This window comes from Gossypium raimondii, chromosome 5 (assembly GCF_025698545.1).
Source record: "Gossypium raimondii isolate GPD5lz chromosome 5, ASM2569854v1, whole genome shotgun sequence".
Lineage (NCBI taxonomy): Eukaryota > Viridiplantae > Streptophyta > Magnoliopsida > Malvales > Malvaceae > Gossypium > Gossypium raimondii.
In genome coordinates this window covers 5,165,009-5,185,434 of record NC_068569.1, presented here as the reverse complement: position 1 = coordinate 5,185,434, position 20,426 = coordinate 5,165,009, and the positions used below count along the sequence as shown (strand labels likewise).

Here is a 20,426-nt window from a genome sequence, read left to right as displayed (position 1 = left end):
AGACCTCATCAATTATGAGAGAGAATTTCTTTAAACACTTTTAAGTGTTCGTGCACAGACGCTCCTTCCTCCAAACGATGAGTATAAAGATGCTGCTTCATATGCAACTTGCTGGTTAGAGTTTTTGACATACATATTTGTTCCAGCCTCTTCCATAATGCAGCGGCGGTGTTCTGCTTCATCACATCCTACAAAATTTCGTTAGGCAAATGCAGATGTAATTGTGTTAACGCCTTTCGATCTTTACGCTTCTTCTCTTCATCTGTTAATGTCGAAGGCATATTATCTATCCCTAGCAAGGCATCCTCTAGATCTATCTGTGTAAGAACTGCTTGCATATTAAGTTGGCACAATGCAAATCTGGTGTTGCGATCCAACAACGAAATTTCATACTTCAAATATGACATTACCGTGATCGAGATGAACAACCCGGAAGCTTCTGATACCATTTTGTAAAAATAAAACGTCGGTAATGATAATATATCATAAAGAAAAGAGATAAAAATAAAGAACACACAGATTTTTACGTGGAAACCCTTTTGAGAGAAAACCATGGGCAGAGAAAAATAAAATTCTCTATATCGAATTCGAATGATTACAAGAGGAGTTTCAACTTTATCTATTTATACATTGAAAAAACATAATTCTAGTCAAAGTCAAATATATTATGTTAATAAATGCTAAATATATTATACTCATAAATATTAAATCTTCTAGAAAGAAGATATATTTTGTTTAACATAACTTGTAAGTAATCTCTTAAAATTTAAGTCACACAACTCTAGCAAAAAAAAAATGAAATAAGCTGAATTATTGACATTAAAAAAAATATAATAATAGTTCATTTTAATTGGCATATTTGAAGCACACAGGATCGGCCCACCAAAACCGAAAGGTGTGGACACGTGCTATGCTGACAGCTGAGTGCATGGGATTTTGTCTCATTATCCCATGCATGCTCTTCAACATTTATCGACAACAATCTCGATGCAACTTCACTTATTATAATACAAAGAATTGGATTAAATAAAATCATCATCAATATAATGCCCTAAGCCTACTACACAGAGATTTGTAGAGTAGGGCCAAAAATAATTTTAAATGCCTAAACAAAATTTCTCTTATTATTCCCGCACATAATAATTAAGGTCAAATTTACGAGATTATTAACGTTTGTTTCTTGAATTTAAATTTTGAAAATACTATAAACTGAGTGATAATACATTTATAATTGTTTTTTAAGTTAAATATTTGTTGTATGCTTTTTATTAAAAAATTGAAATTCTTAAGGAATTTATGAATTTTACAAAGAAATATATTTTTTTAATTTTGAAAGCAGGATAACACTGCATGAAAACCCTAAAGTAAATACAAGGCAAAAAAAGAAAAAGAAAAAAAAAAGAGGTTTAAGTTTGACATCCAATCTTAAATGTTTTTATTTCATTGGCGTTAAAGAAGAAATATTTGTAGATAAACTAGCAAGGGGAATATCAAATATGTGATGGTTTGCATGAAAGGAGATCACCCTAGTCAGTTGCCGAGTGACCTTATTAGCATCCCGTCAAATTTAATACAACATAATTATGATTTCAATTGAGAATAATCATGTAAAATTAAACTAAAAACCTTATCCCAAAGTAAATCATTAACTAGTAGTTCCTAGTAATCCGACTTTGACAATCACGACAGAGCTTCTCAGATGACAAATGCTTCAATCACATTCGAATTCAAAGGGGTGAGAATATGGCCGGTGACTCCCTTCAAAAAATGACAATTTCCGCCTCGAACCAAAGCTGCAAAACAGGTTGTAGTAATTAAAATATATATTACATTGCAATCCAAATAACTTATATATATAGCAAAATAAAAACTTTTTGAGTGTAAGAAGAGAGAATGGATGTTGGTTGTTTTGTTTTTACCAAAGACCCAGCATTGGTAAATATATTCCTCTAGATGAAGTAATTGTCGAGAATGCATCATATTGTCATAGTCTTGTTGCTTTGAATTGGTCAAGTCAAATTCCTCTCATTGCCATGCTTTCATTTGGTCTTTGGGTAAAAAAGGGATACGAGTTGTCCAATGCCTAGCCGGCCTTTTGGATTATTTTATTTAACGTTCATGTTCAAACCAACATTTTAAAGTTCTTACCTTTCAATGGCTGCCTTTGTTAATTACATCTTTAGACCATTTAGCAGAAAAAGGTAATGAGATTACTTCTCTTTTTCAAATGTTTAAAAGGGAGGGATCTGGTCGGTTTTAAAGGCACCAAAGCTCCTTTAAATGTTAAAAATAAGGAGCCAAGGGACCATGGAGTTGACTTGAATATTTTCCTTTTCAACCTCATTAAATACTTCATTCAGGGTACCATCTTCGTTTTAAAGGTATCAAATTACTTACCAAAATATAATCCATTTGACGACCATGATAACAAATTTACAAGCTTTTATATCTAGTTTTTCTTTTTGGTAATACGGGGAAGAAAAGTTTACACAAACAGGGTAATTAAAGACACAACTGTCACCTGTATGGCCACTCATTACAAAAGACTAGCAGCCAATAGGTGGGCTGGTACCGGTATATTCTCAGTTCCCGTCATTTTTAATGATGATACATCATTAAAAAATAATCGTATAATTATAATGAGTCCATGGTTTTTTTTTATTAATTAACTTGAATACCTTTGATTTTATATTACACTAATTTTGTTTTTATAGACATGGAGTTGATGTTTTTGAGTGGTTTACAGCGCCGACGGTGGGGCAGGCAGACACTGTAGTGGTGGGAGTGATTATGTTACACTTTGGGTCAGGCTATGAAACATGCAAAAATATTACCATTGGGCTCCCACAAGAGATCCAATTATTCAACAGTGAGGCAGTCCATCAAGTTTTGGACAATGTTCTTTGCTCGCTAATGTTGAACATGTATATATTTCATTTATTGCACATTTGAAATGCGTTATTATTAACTCTTGAAATAAAAATTAAACTTTGGACCAACTTTAGCAGTAGATACTGAGAAGCATTTTGGTTTCAATTTGGGCCAACATAAGTTAATAATACAGGAGCAAAGTAATAAGAGAAATCAACCAATTCGGATCAATAAATTTTACTCAATGAATGATTTTGTTCAATAAGTGTTTAAATCACTTGTTAGTTTAAGTTCAATCTAATCTTACATAATAGATAATTGAAACCTTAATAATGAACTCAATGGTTACAATCACTCCCCGAAATAACCTCATATAAATATCATAATACTCTCTAAATAATTCTTACAAAAATACACAACAAAAAACCTTAACAAAGCAGTGAAAGGAGACACTCTAAAACTCCTCACAATTTTTATATGCTAATCCAAGATCTCTCCAATGCGACATTTAAATCAACTTGAAACACGGCTTTGTCTTCCTCCTGTAATTCACTAAAGAAATTTTGAACTTATCTCTTGTATTATCTCCAATAATTATGCAAATGTCCCCTCAACTTCAAATATACTTAAATAATAACGATAATGATAAATTTGTTTTCAATCACCCTCTTCTACTCATTCAATCAAAGCAAAAATAAATTAAGTAAAATATTGTTAAATAAAAATGTTGGTATATAAAAATTCACACGTAATTTCATATTGAGCAAATGTATCTTCAGTTCCTTTTTTGTGCTCTTTGATGTGTTCATCAAACATAATTTGTTGTGAATTGAGCATTAGCTCAGTCATTGCTACTACTGCAACAACCATAGAGGTATGAGTTCATATTTAGTACTTAAATTTGATTTTTTTTTTAAATTTGGTACTTTAATTTTTTTTATTCTAATTTGTTACTTGAACTTAACACTTTTTCTTAATTTATTATTTAAAATTGTCTAACATTATATAAATCACTCCAACATGCTAAAGTGTTATTTTTTTATGAGGTAGAAAAACAATAGTTGTATGACCAACATGTGGTAGATGACATTTTCTTTTGTATTTTAAATGCTCAATTATTTTTAAAATTTTAATTTAATGTAATTTATTTTTTAAATTTTGAATTTTAAAATTCATGTTTTCTTCTTTAATATTTATTCATAAAGAATATCTCAAAGCACATTTTTTAAACACAAATTTCCTCTGATACTGATGATATTTTGTTGAATTCAAAGGTTTGTGAAGACAAGGTCGTACTTTAAACACGCAGTCCTTCTTGAATCATTCCTACCATTAGCAATCAAAGTCATTTCAACACTAATGAATTTTTTTTGAGCATTTTATTTAGCAAAGCAAATGAAACTCTAAATAAATGTAATCATTGTTACCATTAAATTTCATGTCATCTGCCGCATGCTAGTCATACATTAGTTATTTTTGTCTCATCATAAAAACTAACACCGTTAATATTTTGGGGGTAATTTTTATACTACTTAATAAATTTAAGTATCTAATCGGACAAAAGAAAGTTATAATACCAAAATAGTAAAAAAAAATTGTCAAATTCAAACATCAAATTCTATAAAAAAATTAGACAGAAAAAAAAATCAATAGGAAAAGGGGTGAGACCAAAATTAAAATATTTACTAAGACATGCTCTTATATTATATATTTTGGTTAGGGTTCCTTTTGTTTATTTCCAAAGAAGTATTCTGGACAGGAAAAAGATGTTATTATTCTAATCCCACATAGATAACTCATCTCTATTTAAAAAAGCTCGCCAGAAATTGGCACACTCCATATCCTCACCGACAGAAGAACGAGTATTGCATGTGGGTATTGCTTGACCTCTAAATTTACTTTCTTCACCGAATCATCAATTAGCTTTGCAATTAGTCTTTTGAATTGGTTGGCAGCATGAGAAAAGATGTTTGTGGACACATAAAAACAAAGAGATTATAGCATTAAAGAGTCACAAACCAAGCTTGATTCCAATGAATTATCAAATTAGGAATCCAAGCATTCGATGTTTTTAGCATAAATGAGCACCCACTTGACCTTAAATGAGCAGCTGGGTTGAGTCGTTATCATATATCTCCGTTCACGTGTAATGTCTTCCTTTCTTTACATACATATTAAAACACCCATTCCCTGTTTAATTGATCACTAATGATCACCATTTTTTTTTATAATTTTTTCTTAATTCTCAATAAACATTCTCATATTAGAATTTTTTAATTAGATACTTAAAGATTGAATTAGATCTCTAAATTATAATTTCGTAACCATTACGAGCTTTTACTATTATTTCCGTTAAAATTCCACTTCAATCAATAAAATTTGTCATGTGTTTATTTTTGTTTATTTATGTCATCATTTACATAAAATACAAATACATATTAAAATTAAATAAAATTATTATTTTTCATTCTTTTTTATTTTTCTTTTCCATTAAATATGGGTTCTGCAATAATTTTGATTTTTTTCCATTTTCCATCTTCACCTGTCTTTCCCTCCTTAAAATGAAAAGAAAAACTTGTAAAATGAAAAAAAAACATGATTATGGGGAAAGAGAGTAAAAAGGATGGGATAAAACGTGAAGAAAAAAAAGGAGATTTTTATGTCAATCTAATTCCTTTCTAATTTGCCCCATACATCTTGTAGTAGATTTGATGTCAATCCACCTTTTTCCTATTATAATGCATATATAAATTTCATTAATTACAACTATAATCAATATTATATAATTATATTTCTGCTCATAGAGAATTATAAAAATTTAAAGAGATTAATATTTGTATATGGTTGTTAATTTAGAACTTTAAAAGGGTTGATCATCTTCAAAGTTCAAAAGACCAAAGTCTATTTTTAATACTAAACTGAGAGTTTAGGGTTTAACGATGTAGGAGTCAGACACAGCCCGTCCTATGATTTATTGTTGAATATCAAGAATAAAGAAATATATTGCTTAGTAAATGGCAAGGCCAGGAAAAAAACCAATAAAATCATTTTTATTCAATACCAAAACAGGGCATAAATTATGTCGCCATCCATCCCGTGTTGGGAAACGCAGAAAACAATCATTAAATACTCAAACCTCAAATCTTAAAACAAATCTGTCTCACCTGCATGATGAGTCAATAAAATATTTTATAATTTCTGTTTAAGTAGGGTTTACATTAACATTACAATAATACAATAGATAAAAATTTATTAACCATGTCATCAACAAGCTCTAAGCGGTTTACCACAAAGACAGTCGTTGTACATGAAAGAGGATGCTTCCAGATGATCGAACGGTGCTCCCGCCGGAATCCGCCCGCATAGGTGGTTGTAACTCAAATCAAGGTGCCCGATGTAAGATGCCGCCGACAAACTTCTCGGGATCGGACCCCTTAACTTGTTATGCGACAAATCGATCACCGTGAAGTAAGATGTCAGCCCGAAAACATCCGGAATGTTACCTTCCAAAGCGTTTCGGCTCAAGTTGAGGTTGCCGATGGCGGAAGTTAAAAGGGTTGTCGGTATCGTACCCATTAACATGTTGCAATCCAAATTCAACGTCGCCAGGACCGCCATTTTCCCAAGACAAGGAGGAATCACCCCCGACATTTTGTTCATCGAGAGGTCCAAATCAGCAAGACGATATATTCGGCATATCGACACCGGGATCGGTCCGCTAATCATGTTGCCGCTCAACAAAGCACGGCTCAACATACTGAGATCCCCGGCTTTGCCGGGAATTGGACCCGAGATTTTATTGTTCCTCAAATCTAAATGCATCAAGTTTGATAAACTGGTAAATGAAGATGGGATTCTCCCCGATAATTGGTTGTCGGCAACGTTTAAAACTGTGAGACGCTTCAACCTGCCGATATCAGCAGGAATTTCTCCGGAAAGCTTGTTACCGATCAAATCAAGGATGCGAAGAAATGGTAGACTGGTAATGCATTTAGGAATCTCGCCCGTAATCCCTTTCCAATCAGCGATAGTAAGACTAGAGAGGCGAGTTAGCTTGCATATTTCGGGAGAGATAAAACCAGTCATAAAACCGGTCCGGTGAGCTCGCTCAAAGATGGGATCTTCGGACTCACCACGGAGATTAATGTCGGCGACTCGATGTGACTGTGGGTCGCAGCTAACGCCGTACCAGTTGTGGCAGCAGTCGGTGCCCGTCCATGAGTTGAAGATGCCCAAGTAAGGCTCGTGGAGAGCTGCTTTGAATGCTAGCAGCGCAGCGCGGTCCGACGGAGGGCAGCCGTTGGCGGGGGAGATTACGGTGAATACAAGTACCGAGAAAATAGTGAAGACTGTCTTCATTATTACGAAAGGGATGATGTTTTTGTCTGATGGTTTAAACTAGGTTGGGAAGTGAGCATGGTTTTACGTTGTTTATTTATAAACGGGAATGATGAGGAGTTCGTGTTACGAATTTGCCCCTAACGTCCATTATGGTAGTTTGCTTGGAACGTTCGCTGTAACTGCGGCACGATAGCTTATGAAGGGATGATACAATCCTTCAATCTACATACTCTTTCACCCTAATTAACCCAAATATTTTCTTTATTGTATTTGGTACTACATAATATTATTATTTTTTATTATTAAAAAATTCAAATAAGTTTAAATTATAATAAAATTAATATTTAAAATTTTTCTTTCAGATAAAAAAATTAATTTTTTAAAAGTATTAATTCCCTCAAATAATAAGTTATATTTTTTAAATAGTAAATATTAACTCTTTTCTAGTTTTATCTTTATTTAGTTCCTTTTGATAGTATATGAATTAAATTATCCTCTTAATAATAAAGCCATTTTCATTACCTTAAATCATTTTCTTAATAAAGGGATAAGCATCGTATGACTACCCTTACGGAGACAGGGGAAGAGAAAAGCTTTTGGGGGAGTAGGGATAGGATATTATTGAGGTGGAGAGTAGAGTGTGAACAATAAATCAAAGCATATGGTGGCTGAGCAACGTGGCTTCTTCATACCCATACGATTTTTTATACTGATTAGGTTCCTAGCTACTTTTTTCTTTCTTTTAATTTATCTTTATTCTGCAAGCACATGTATTCGATACAGTAGAAATCCTTTCCTAGGGCAATAAATTTGTAGGGCCAGGGTTACATCCAATCAAAGTCTGTTTTCATTTACGAATGCATGAATGTTTGAAGAATTTAGGCTTCAAAGATGCAGTTTTCCATTGCTAACTATTTTGATGATAATAATTTACACAAGTGGTTGAGCCGTACGCACATATATGTGGCAATGGCAGCTAAGATATGACCAAGTCACTATCTAGTGTAGTAAACGTCGATGTGTTTACTGGATTTGCCAGTCCCATAGCCATGCACAACCACCTCCATCTTTGTCTGCTCCACAGGGGATCACTGCTTGCTTACGTCCTTTAGGTAGGCGAAACAAGCAAATCAATACACTCCACTTCATACAAAAATTGGGATCTTCCATGGATCTGGACGCTTTAACCACTCAATCATTCCGATGCCCTAAGAGGACTGCGGGCCATCCGAATCATGGAACATATCAAAGTTAGAAACAACCCATGTTCCATTCACGTGACTTACAGTAGATTTTCAATCTCCCAAAAGCTTATATATATCTTCAAGCCAAATGGTTGAGTTTGATGGGACCGTGGCAGACAATTACTAAATATAACACTAGTTAAAATAATATGTTTGGCATGAATATTTTAATTCAAATACACTAAAATACATTATCTTCCTATTTATAGATAGTTTAAGGTATTATCTTGAAAAAGAACAAATATGATCCGAACTTATAATGATATTATTTAAAAAAAGAACGCTTAGTACAATAGTAATATAAAATACACCACATAGACAAAATTAGATCTATCTCCTAAGTACACATGTTATAACATTATTTATTTCAACAAGCCAATATTTACTAAATAATTTATCCAAATTTTAATATATCTTATTTCCATAGACTTGAAGTCTGTACAATTATTATTATCAAGCGGATCCGTGCCCAAATTTACTAACCGAGCATGGCAAGCTAGAAATCCTCGGCCCATAAAACTGGCCTGCACTCAATGAAATAGATTGCAAGAACAAAAATTAACACTCCCAATACTTTTTCATTGATAGATTGATTTGAAAGTATGAATATACGATCTTCCAAATATATATGAAATAACTAAGAAAAGCTAAAATATATCACTCATCCCAAGTCTCGATAACAGAGGCAGCACTGCACTAATCTGATGTCAGTCACCAATGTCGAACATAATATTATATATAAGCCTCTGTGGCAGGCAATTCTCCAAAACACAGTCAATTTTTTTCTCTTGACAAAAATCTGTATGCAATCGGCTTAACGCAACACTTGACCATCACAAACCATGTTAATAATATATTAGAGGCAAGCAGGAATCTAATTAGCAAAGCTAACATACATGTGTAAAAGCAGAGGCAAACATTAGAATTTCGTCAGCTGTAACGGTGAAGTCAAGGCAATTGCCAAAATCACAAACTGCTCTTCCTGACACCCTAAAGTAGCTTTACATGATCTTTACAAATTGAAGGTAAAAAGCAAAAGTTACCGATGGAGTCGGTTGTCGTGCAAATGTGTAGCAGCCACGTTTTGAAAATGTGTTGATGCAACATTTGTAAACATAGTTGGCACCATATTATGCAATTGTGTTGGTGGCATCACATTATGCAAATGCGTAGGCCTCATGTCTGACATCTCCTGCAACAAGCAATACAAAGATTAAGGTTACAAAACTGCATGCAGCTAACAATTACATTTTTTACGGGTACAAAAAAGTGCTCTTAATTGTATATTGTGCCTAGTATGACCCATCCCTGCACTCTGATTTCGTAAAAGCAAATGAAAACAACACATGCTAACGACCTTATATTAAGTTGGGTGACAAACAAGTCTGAAAATATCTAATGAAAATAAATATATAAGAAATCATAGAACTCAGCCTGAGTAAAACTAGTAACGGTTATTGTTCAAATCCCACTTGGTATGTTTCCAGTCCAACAATCTGCAAGACAAATCTATATCAACCACAAGCACCACAAAAAGCCATCAGCAGGCAGCATGAATCAGATTCATCTGTACAAGTTCTCATTGAAAATTAAGGACTAAACTCACCCAAAGAATCCAATGCTGATCCAAGTTCTTATCTGATCTTATATTAGGATATTATGTACCCAATTAAACACAATTTCTTGCATATGTTATGCTTCAGATATTACACTATTCTAAGGCAATAAAATCATGAGAACTGACTACTAAGTGCATTACAAATAATTTCCGGAAAATGTCAAAAATATCAGCTTGAAATCTTCAGTAACACATGTAGAAGCATTTCGTGACATCAGAATACAAGAAAATAAAACCATATTATCACCATTGAGAAGAGAGAGGGGGGAATGGATGAAAGTACAACAAACCATTTGGTGAAAGCCATCTTGTGATCCAACATTGACAGCTCCCGCAAGAGATACCTGCTGATTACAGAAGCAATTTTTGGTTATTTACCTTTTCCTTTCCTTTCCCTTCATAAATCAAAAATGTTCTAAAATGCAATCATAGATATAAACAGACTGGTTACTGACCTTTCCTTTTCTAGTTGCATTATTCTCATTAATTTGCCTCTCCAATGCAGTCTCAACACTTTGACAAGTCTTGGTCGTATTTGTCATTCTAGGGTCTGCGGCTTTTTCTTGATTATTTACACATTGGCTGACTCTTTCAACACCAGAATCAGCACGAATCATTGAGGTATTAGGTCTGTACTCATTCTCAACCGAATTGTTGACACTTGCACACTGCTTCAGAGCTTCTTTTATGGCAGATAGAGCAAGATTATAGCTCTCTTGAGAAAGTGAACCTTCTTCGCTTAATATTATGGCACGTCTACACAAATCATTGTAACGACGGACCTTAGATTGGACCTCATCCAATTTCTGACTGATTGGCAGTCTACTCAAGGCAGCGTTAGTCCACCGCTGCAAAATATATTTTGATGGGATGTTGAACACACCAGACATTTGAAGCACAACAATAGCATGTCTACAAAGGTAGCCCTTGTATTCAAAAGAGCGGCATGAGCAATATATGTCTGATTTAGCTTCATTCCATTCAACCATATAATTTTGATTATCTTCAAAGTCCTTAACACTATATGTTGCAGGCACCTGGTCTTCATTTTCCTTCTTAAGATGACAAGCAGCAGCTCCCAAAACTTCAACTTGGAATTTCTTGAAAACTTCATGTGTATATACAAGTGATATTTGTTTTTCAAAAGGTGATGGAGACTTCAGCTCAGGAGTTTCATGCCATGCATTAAAATCAGCTTTGGCTTCCTCTTCATACCTGTCCTCAAGGATTACTCTATAATGCTCTATAAATTCCCTCAACGATGTTTCTCCATGCACATATTTGTCAAATGAAGAACTCAAACTGTCAGAGCGTAAAGCGGTAGATAATCCAGCAAAAGATATATCCCTCATAAAGACAGGAACCCACCGTTTGCGATCTTCGTACAAAGACAGAACCCACTGCATCTCTCTAAGATGAAACTTGTCAACCATCTTCCACCACCTTTTTTCAAATTGATCCTCAGTCCAAGACCGATAAATACATTTATCAAGTTTTAGCATTAGACTATCATGCCACAAGCTTAGATATTCAAGATGCCTGGGAAGTTTTTCCAACACATGCCATAAACAGAAACAATGGCGTGTAGTAGGAAACACAGCAGCCACAGCTGCTTTTATGGCATTGTTCTGATCAGTGAGCATCACTTGCGGAGCCCGTTCCCCCATTGCTATAAACCATGTTTGCATCAGCCAAAGAAAAGTATAAACTGTTTCATCTGCAATCAAAGCACAACCAAGTAATGTGGGTTGAATATGATGGTTGACTCCAATAAAGAGTACCAAAGGTATTTTATACTTGTTCGTGAAATATGTAGTGTCAAAAGACACAACATCACCAAAGTTACTGAAATCTTCCATGCCTTTGGCATCAACCCAGAATACATTTCTCAATCGATGCTCTTCATTCAAATCAACTGCATAGAAAAACTTTGGGTTTTCTTCCTGCATATGCATTAAAAGTTCAAGAAGTACTTGAGCATCTCCCTCTTCTAAAACCAAACTCCGTCCTTTATCATGCTGGTTTCTCATATAACCTTCCAGAAAGTCAATATTTTGATACGCACTAAATAGTTTAGAAACTGAAGCCAGACTCTTCCGCTTCCTTCCAACATCAGTCTTAAGTGGATCAACATTTCTGTGGCTTCGGAAAAAATGTGCTTGGGCAGGCAAAAGTTCGTGATTATGCTCCTTTATGAAACTATAAACATACCACTTTCCATCCTGCCTTCTCTTCACATGCATGCTTGCTTTACAACCAATTTTTGGAGAAGGCCGAGGATTAATGGCATCATCAGACTGTTGCTTATTTCCATATCTTATGCATGTAAATTTAGCATCTATAAATTCCTTGGACACCCTGGACCGTCGACTGCTCAATTTAGCAGTACCAAAGCCCACAGACTTGGCGTAATCTTTGTAGTATGAATAAGCAGCTTCATGTGATTCAAATTCCAATTCCCGGTGTGATGCTAAAATCATATCACTGGTGCCAATGCTAGAATCCATCGTCTTAAGAAGAAAATTCAGATCCACTCCACATACACTATGATTTTATCTCTAGTGTTCCCTTAAACTTAGTTTACCATAAAACATTGTAAAGATAACCCACAGCGGTGACAATAGAAACCTTGGACTGAATGATTTCAAAGGGATAGCACCTAAAATGCGGATGTAATTCATGCCGAGTCAATACAGAATCATATAAAATACTAAATAACAAAAGACAGCAATATCTCAAACAATAAAGATAAGCCATAGAGCAGACTATACTGTATTCAACCAATTCAAGTTTAAGTCTTAACAGATATGCCTGAAACTAGAACAAAGAGTTCCATCCGCCTACCAAAATCAATATCACTAATGATATATTTGTACCTAAATTCGACAGAAAATTAAAAACACTTAAAAAGAATATGGAGAGGCGAACTAACCAAAAAAAAAATAACAACATACCCTAAAGTTGGGCTATTGAAGACAGGGGCAAAGTAGAGGAGTGGGAGTAAGGGTGGGTTAAAGGCAAAGGAAGGTGTTGGAATAGTGGTGGTAGCCTCGGGTCTGATTGGGATATAAGATTTAGAGGACACGAATGAGTGGAGAGGAAATGGGCGAAGTGAACAAGGCAGAAGGCGAGATAGCTGATTGAGAGACCTTTAATGGAGAAACAAGGTATTATCGCGATCAAAGTCTGAAATTCGGAATTTGGGGAGGACTCAGAAAATGGGTCTCCTTTAGACCCCATCCCATTGTTTGCAAATTTTTTTTTAATTTAATAATGTTATTTTCTTTGTATAATTTCTATTGCTGTCACACAGCTTTTTACATATAATGTTGGGTTTTTTTCTATTTTTTAAATAAAAAAATTTACCTTTCATTTTTTAAAATTTAATTAAATTGTGAAAGTAAGCTCACATAATATTTAAAATTATCATCCTCATCTCAATTTTTAAATAAGAGAATAAACGCGTATACTAATAACACAATGTCAATGTCAATATCAATTCAATTCTCTCATTTTCTTTTTTAAAGGTTTACAGTTGCAGATTATATTTTGTAAATCTAAATTTATGTGAATTTTACTAAAAGTCTCATTTTCTAATAAAAATATAAAAAGAGATCATCATCAACTGGGTCTTATTGGGTTACATCTTAACCAAGGGGTTTCGACTTTAGAGTCCACATCGGCCCATAATTTTCATTTCATTTTCACTTTTGGACAAAAATGGTCTAATCAAATTCAGACCCAGTTTCAACAAGTCTTTCTTCTTCTTCTTTGTTTTTTACGAATTTAATGTAAAATGATTCTTTTAAATAATATTGATAATAGTGATGATCATTGAACTATAACAGATATTATTATTAATACATTGTGATCATATTTATTTATTTACTCCACAATGATTCTTAATCAAACATTTTACTTTTGTTAATTGATGTTGACATTTTTTTTTTTGCGCAAATTTGCCACTGTATTGTAAAAGTGGATCAGATTTCATATTTGTAAAATAAAATGTAAACAGTGCTTTAGCATTCGAACGAAATGAAACAAGAATTAATACAAAAAGGATAACAACACATCCTCTTGTCTCGCATCAAGCTGAGAGAAGAGAATTGAACAACAAGACTACATACCGGCAGCGTCACATGGAAAATCGAAATCGTGCATGTCGAATCTACACACCTTACTATTCGAATCGGTGGGAGTATTGTAGGAACCATGCCATAATCTTAGGCTGCCAAATCACTTGAATGAGTATGAAGGCTCTTGCGTGGAGTAACGCTATGCCAACACTAAATCTTAAACTCAAAAGAAAGACAAATTTAACCTGAAGAATTAAAAAACAAGCAAAAAAAAAAACACATTATCTTGATTAAATTACTAAAATTTACATTATAGTTTTGCCATCCCGATGATGAATTCTAATAAATCAAAAAATTATTGGCAAGATCTCCAAGAAATCCACCGTATTAGAGATGCATAAAAGGTAATATCTCATATGGTCTATCATTCTTTGCACCATCATCTCATATTTCAACTTTACGAACACCATCATTGTGATCTATCATTGTAAAACTCTTTAAGAATTGTTTCTATTAGATCTTGCAAATCCATCATAATAAGGCATTCACACATCCCATATATATGCCACTAAAAACCAAACACTATTGTTGCTTTAAGAGAAATAAAAGTGGATAAAACAAAAACTATGATAGTGTGAAATGAATATAAATATCAAAGAAAATTTAAAGAATTGAAGAAGTCGGGAGTAGCAGTTAACTCGAAACTTAGTGCAATCATGACAAAAATAATATTTAACGTAAAAAATGGATGGTGGAGTTTATTTCTTTCTAGATGTAGCTCTTTTCCCTTTTTATCTACGAAAAAGATAATAAGATGCAATGCTAATAATACCTAGTTACTAAGGAAAAATATAGTAGGAGGAATTTAAATAATAATTTATTTTTACAATTTCGCAATTGAATGTCCACTACGCAAGTGGGCATACTTGTATCTTTTATCATTTACAATTTGGCTCGAAAGAAGTAATTCCTTTTTCTTCTTATTATGCTTTTCCCCTGCATATTTTGTAAGAAGCAGAACGGTGGCAGGGCTCCAAACACCGAAAGCAAGAAGGAAAGCCATTATTCTTTCATGAAAAAAGGTAACGAGAAAAGGAAAGGGAAGGGAAAAGGATATGTGGATGAAGGCGAGACACCAAGGAAAATAAAAATTAAAAAACCTCAATTTCACATTTTAAAAAGATTACTACTTTTTATTTCATAAATATTTTTAAAAAATTACCATGTCCCTTTTTTTAATATTTATTTATTTTTATATTTTTATAGAATATTTGTTAACCTCTTGACTTTACTCTATTGACAAATTATTCTGTCCACGGTTAGTAGAGTAAAAAAAACTCCACAAGCGAGTCTAAGATGATGTTGAGTGTCTTTTTTAATCATTATGTTATTATTATATAAGAAAATATTTAGTGCACTATCAAAGTTTTTAGACTCCATAAGCAGAGTTAAAAGGTCGACAAGTATCTCATAGAGGTATAGTAAAATATTTTAAAAAAAGACACATGACATCTTTTTAATGCTTGTAAAATAATATATATATATATATATATGCCACTAGTCTATCAAATATTAACCATATTTTATTATATTCTAAAAGTAAATGGCAACAATCTATACTTGCTTGCGAAATTTTTTACTCAAACGGCAGTGTACAAAATAATTATTCAAAAAATTAATTTATTTATAAGTTAATATTTGATACACTAATAATTTTTTATTTCACAATCAATTTAAAAATTATATCTCCTTTTCTAATATTATATTAAACTCTTAAAAGATTTGTGAATTTCTAACGAAATTCAAAATTTTTGCTGAGTATTAAATGTTATTTATATATATAATTGATAGTTTCTATGCCCCGAGCATTTCCATTCTTCAAGGACTGGTTTATACATTTCAATGTCATCAAATATGAGTACGTGTGTGGTATAGCTTGTATTTATCTGTATTTGTTTTAGAGAAAAAACAAAAAGAATTGTCAACAATGGTCCGTACTCCATCGGTAATTAAGACTTTTGTCTTGTTTTTTGAAACTGATGCGAAATTTGTGAAACTACCCAATAACTCCAAATTATATTTCCACAGTACAACACATCACGGCTGTAAATAGTAAAATCATTAACACCATCAGAAGAAAAAACCTTATCAAACCACGTAACACCCCCTCCTTTCAGCACCAGCCCTTCAATTCAAGAGCACCCAAGTGGAACTCCTCCAAAGGTCTCAAACAACAACCCCAACACATGTGATCAGCCACCACCCAAGTAAGAGAGCAAAGCAGAGCACAATATCACCGAACTCATCCATGATTTAATTACATATTTTATCTAGTTGATGTTTTAATATTTGTAATATATTTTAATTATTTATATTTATTTTAAGATTTTTAATTTTTTAGAATTATTGTTAGGAAAAAATTAAAAATTAAAATGATATTTTAACTATAGTTCAGAACTAAATTAGTAATTAACCATTTAAATTAACATGTCATGCTATCATTTAACAAGTAAAATTTAAAGGAAATGTTAATTTACACGTTTGAAATGTATAATGATTAATTTTATTAGAGAGTCGAAATGCAATATACCCCTAAATATAGGGCTTTCTAAAATTCACATGTATTCATAAACATTAATATTGTATATAGACATATATAAGTTTATGGTTCTTAAACGATTTTATTTTCGTTTTAAATTAAAAGTTATGCTTATTATTTTAACTTAATTATCATAATTAATATATATTTATGATTCATTTAAAAATCTTAATTCAGTCCTTGAATTTGGGTGTATAATGCCCTTACGCTAAAAATATAAAATTAATTCAATGGGTAGACTAGACTGGCCATAGTGATTTTATGAGCAAAAATGTGTTGTGCGTACGACTTTTTTACTCCTGCACAAATAGTAGATAAATATATTTAATTAAAGAGTTATTTGCATTATACATCTCCAAATTATAACCATCATTTTATTACAAAATAATTTAATTATATTTTTATTTATCAAAATTGTATTAAAATCATCAGTTTAATCATTAAATGAATATTAAATCTTATATGACATAATTTAAAATAAAAGTTTTTTTAAAAAATAAATAATAAAAATCTTGATTTTGAGGTTTTTAAAGTATTTTGTAGAAGCTTTATCGCTCAATTCCTCTTCTTGATTTTACTTTATTTTTAGTTTTTACCTTTAATTTATTTTTAAATTTTTTAAAATTACATCACATAATATTTAACAATTAAATTAAAAGTTTTAAAAATTGAAGGACTTGATTGATATGATATCAATAATTGGAAATGATGAGGTTTTAAAAGTTTGGTGAGACCAAATCATAAAATAAAGATGTTTGATGCAATTAAATGAAGATGTGGTTGAACGATCCTCCACCTCAAATCCAGGAGCCGAATTCTGTTTTAATTTGATGTTTAGATATGTGAGCAGAGATAATAAGAAATAAAAAAAGTTGAATCACATCATAAGCATAGGGATTATTATTTCATCAAAGTCTGCAAAAATATCATTGATTTCACATTATAAATTCGGCTATGTTTTTGCCATTTGAAAAAGTAAGAGTTGGCCCCATGATATTGTTATTTTCGATGGAATGGGTTGTTAGATTTGTACTTGACGATGGCGAAAATTTATTTGCAATGAAATTAAAAAAATAAATGAAGTAAAAAAGAAGAGTGCAATGCAACTATACTTGCAGATTAAGGATATAAAGGAAGGAGAGCATAATTAAAGTGAAAGAGATGATGAAGTAACGTCGTATTCTATCAAGCTCAACCTTTTGGGGGGATTTGGTTTGTTTGTCCCAAACAAAAGTTTTAACCTTTACCGGCGCAAAAAGTGAAAATACCCCTCCCCACGTGTCCCCACTGTCGTGTTAGATATGGTCGGCAGGTAGGTATAATTTGCCCCATTAATTTACTTTTATCCCATAAAGCGTGTGTTTTCTACCACTGAAGTTTTTTTACCACCAGGAGACGCGATTCCTAATCTTGAGAATTTTTATTAGATAAATAAAACACGCCATGATTGAGAGATATCTGATGTATACTATACTGTATAGGAAGTGAAAAGAAGTAAAACGCCTCCCTAGTCTAAATGTAATCATCATTTCCAATTGTCCAAACATGGACACATGTCTGGTTGTGTTTCTATTGAGAAAGCATTCCGCAATCTATTATTATTTTTATTTAGTTTGAACTAATCGAAATGAGAAAATGAAGTGATAAAGTATTATATTTAAAAAACGAAATTAGGAAAAGGTGGGTGAGAGAGTATGATTGTCAATATGAAATCACCTAATTTAGATGCCACCATTTGAATGTTCAACTATATTTACAATTTATGCTGCACATTTGCTAAACTATATTTACAATCACATGTGTTGACGTAGTACACAATTAAATTTAAATATATATTAAAAAGATTTTATATGTTTCTATGATTAATGTTTTGACCATTCAATTGTTGAATTTATAAAATATAGTTGTATTAGTAATGCATATAAATTTTTGAATTGATTTAATATCTCTATTATATCAATATGAAATATTGTATATCATATAAAAAACTTTATATTAAGATGATCTTAAAATATATATAATTTTAGGTACTAATAAAATACTCTCACATCATCAATTTTAAAGATATAGATATATTATTTTATACTCAATCACATACGACGTCATCTCTTATTTAATTTAACTTTAATTAAAACAATTAAAAAATTGGGGAATGTTGAAATTATATGCCATAGAAAACATAAACAAAAATATTAAAATCAATAATTAAATTATAAAAAAGAAACTAATAAAATCATAAACACAAATTAAAAAAACTAAAATCAACTATTAAAATTCTGAGAAAAACTAGTAAAAATCAAATTTTGAAAAATTACAACCACCATTAGAAGTTTTAACAAATTCTGAAATTTGATTAAAAATTAAAAATTTTAAAAAATTACCTGCCTAAAAATTAAAAGAATTAAAAGTTGATGATGTAATATTTTATTGCTGTTGCCTAAAATTATATATTTTAATATCATCCTTATACAACTTAGAGTCCCTTTTGGATGGACGGTGCAAAGAAAGCTAAATTAGGGGTGAGCAAAATTTGATTATATTGAAAAACTCTATAAAAATTTAAAATTTGAATTAAATAGTTTGAGTTATTCAAGTTAATCAAATTATTCGGATAAACTCGAATAAAAAATTAAAATTTTCAGTTTAACTCGAATATGACTTGCACAATTATAGTTATCCGAAAATCCGAATAAGAAAAGACAAAACTACGTTATTTTGATAAATAATTGCTTTTTTTTTCTAAAGTTAAAAGTCAAAATTATATCGTTTTGATAAGTGTTTATCCATTAAGTTAAAATGCAAAACCATTATATTGTTTATGTAGTTAAATAGTCTTGTACTTCAACTACTTGTTAAACAATCGGTCCATGCAAACGTAACATTGAGCATAAATAATAGTACTCGTTAACTCAACTCAACTTGACTTGATTCGATTCTAAAAAAATTCAAATTGATTTCTGTTGCTAAAGTAAGATTCGTCAATTCGACTAACTCGAAATTTTTTGACTCGATTCGACTCAACTTGATCAAATACTCACATTTAATCTAAACGCATCATAATAGAAATAAACACTTATCCAAAGACGCCATTATTCCTAAAAATATTAAAAAAATAATTTATTCTAGACTTGACATGCATAATTTATATGAATAAAAATTAGACTGATAAAATAATATTATAAATAATATTACAAAATTATACTAAATTTACATGAATGTAAATAAAAAGTGATTGGGGCGTTTGTTTTGGCGGTGATGACATCAAGGGAAAAAAGAATACATCGTTTTAGTCATTTGAAATTGATTCATAAATCAAATTAAAATAATTAATGTGAATTGGTGGGCCCAAAATGTCACATGGCACGTATTTGATTAATGAGAAAATAAGAAAAGGTCATTGTCTTCACATCTTTTTGGGACAATGCTCCTTTGAAAATGCTTCATGATCTGAAAATCTACAATTTCAAAAGTGCTTTTTCTCTCCACTCTATCAGCATTGTCATTTAGTGACTTCAATTACATTAAACAATGCAAGATTAAGTTAACAATCACTTTAGGAGATTAGAATAACATATCCCCTTCTTATATTCTTTTCTATATATACATCAGCCTCTTTTTTATAATAATTATATGTAGGATAAACTATTAAAATAATTATTTTTGTTTATCTTAGG

The 20,426-nt window shown here is 31.7% G+C and overlaps 2 protein-coding genes across 6 annotated transcripts; both read right to left on the bottom strand.

The window, feature by feature from the left end:
- Positions 1-5,902: 5,902 nt before the first annotated feature.
- LOC105770195 (DNA damage-repair/toleration protein DRT100) lies at positions 5,903-7,323 on the bottom strand. Its single transcript, XM_012591281.2, has one exon. The coding sequence runs from the start codon at positions 7,228-7,230 to the stop codon at positions 6,136-6,138; it is 1,095 nt and encodes a 364-aa protein (XP_012446735.1). The 5' UTR covers positions 7,231-7,323; the 3' UTR covers positions 5,903-6,135.
- A 2,030-nt stretch (positions 7,324-9,353) lies between these two features.
- LOC105769720 (protein FAR1-RELATED SEQUENCE 4) lies at positions 9,354-13,340 on the bottom strand. 5 transcript variants are annotated; one of them, XM_012590540.2, is made up of 4 exons: positions 13,007-13,339; positions 10,530-12,733; positions 10,365-10,421; positions 9,354-9,648 (listed from the first exon to the last, which is right to left on the bottom strand). In XM_012590540.2, the coding sequence occupies exons 2-4, from the start codon at positions 12,579-12,581 to the stop codon at positions 9,496-9,498; spliced, it is 2,262 nt and encodes a 753-aa protein (XP_012445994.1). In that variant the 5' UTR covers positions 12,582-12,733; positions 13,007-13,339; the 3' UTR covers positions 9,354-9,495. The 5 variants fall into 5 exon arrangements, with proteins under 5 accessions (XP_012445994.1, XP_012445993.1, XP_012445995.1 ...); XM_012590539.2 differs by having other exon boundaries at positions 13,029-13,339; XM_012590541.2 differs by having other exon boundaries at positions 10,365-10,418; positions 13,029-13,338.
- Between the last annotated feature and the right edge of the window lie 7,086 nt (positions 13,341-20,426).

Excerpts from the sequence above, each read along its gene's own strand:
- LOC105770195 (XM_012591281.2), bottom strand. The coding sequence starts at position 7,230 with ATGAAGACAGTCTTCACTATTTTCTCGGTACTTGTATTCACCGTAATC.
- LOC105769720 (XM_012590540.2), bottom strand. The coding sequence starts at position 12,581 with ATGGATTCTAGCATTGGCACCAGTGATATGATTTTAGCATCACACCGG. Across the intron at positions 10,422-10,529 it reads ATGCAACTAGAAAAGGAAAG|CAGGTATCTCTTGCGGGAGC; the intron begins GTCAGTAACCAG and ends TTCTGTAATCAG. Across the intron at positions 9,649-10,364 it reads AAGATGGCTTTCACCAAATG|GAGATGTCAGACATGAGGCC; the intron begins GTTTGTTGTACT and ends TGCTTGTTGCAG.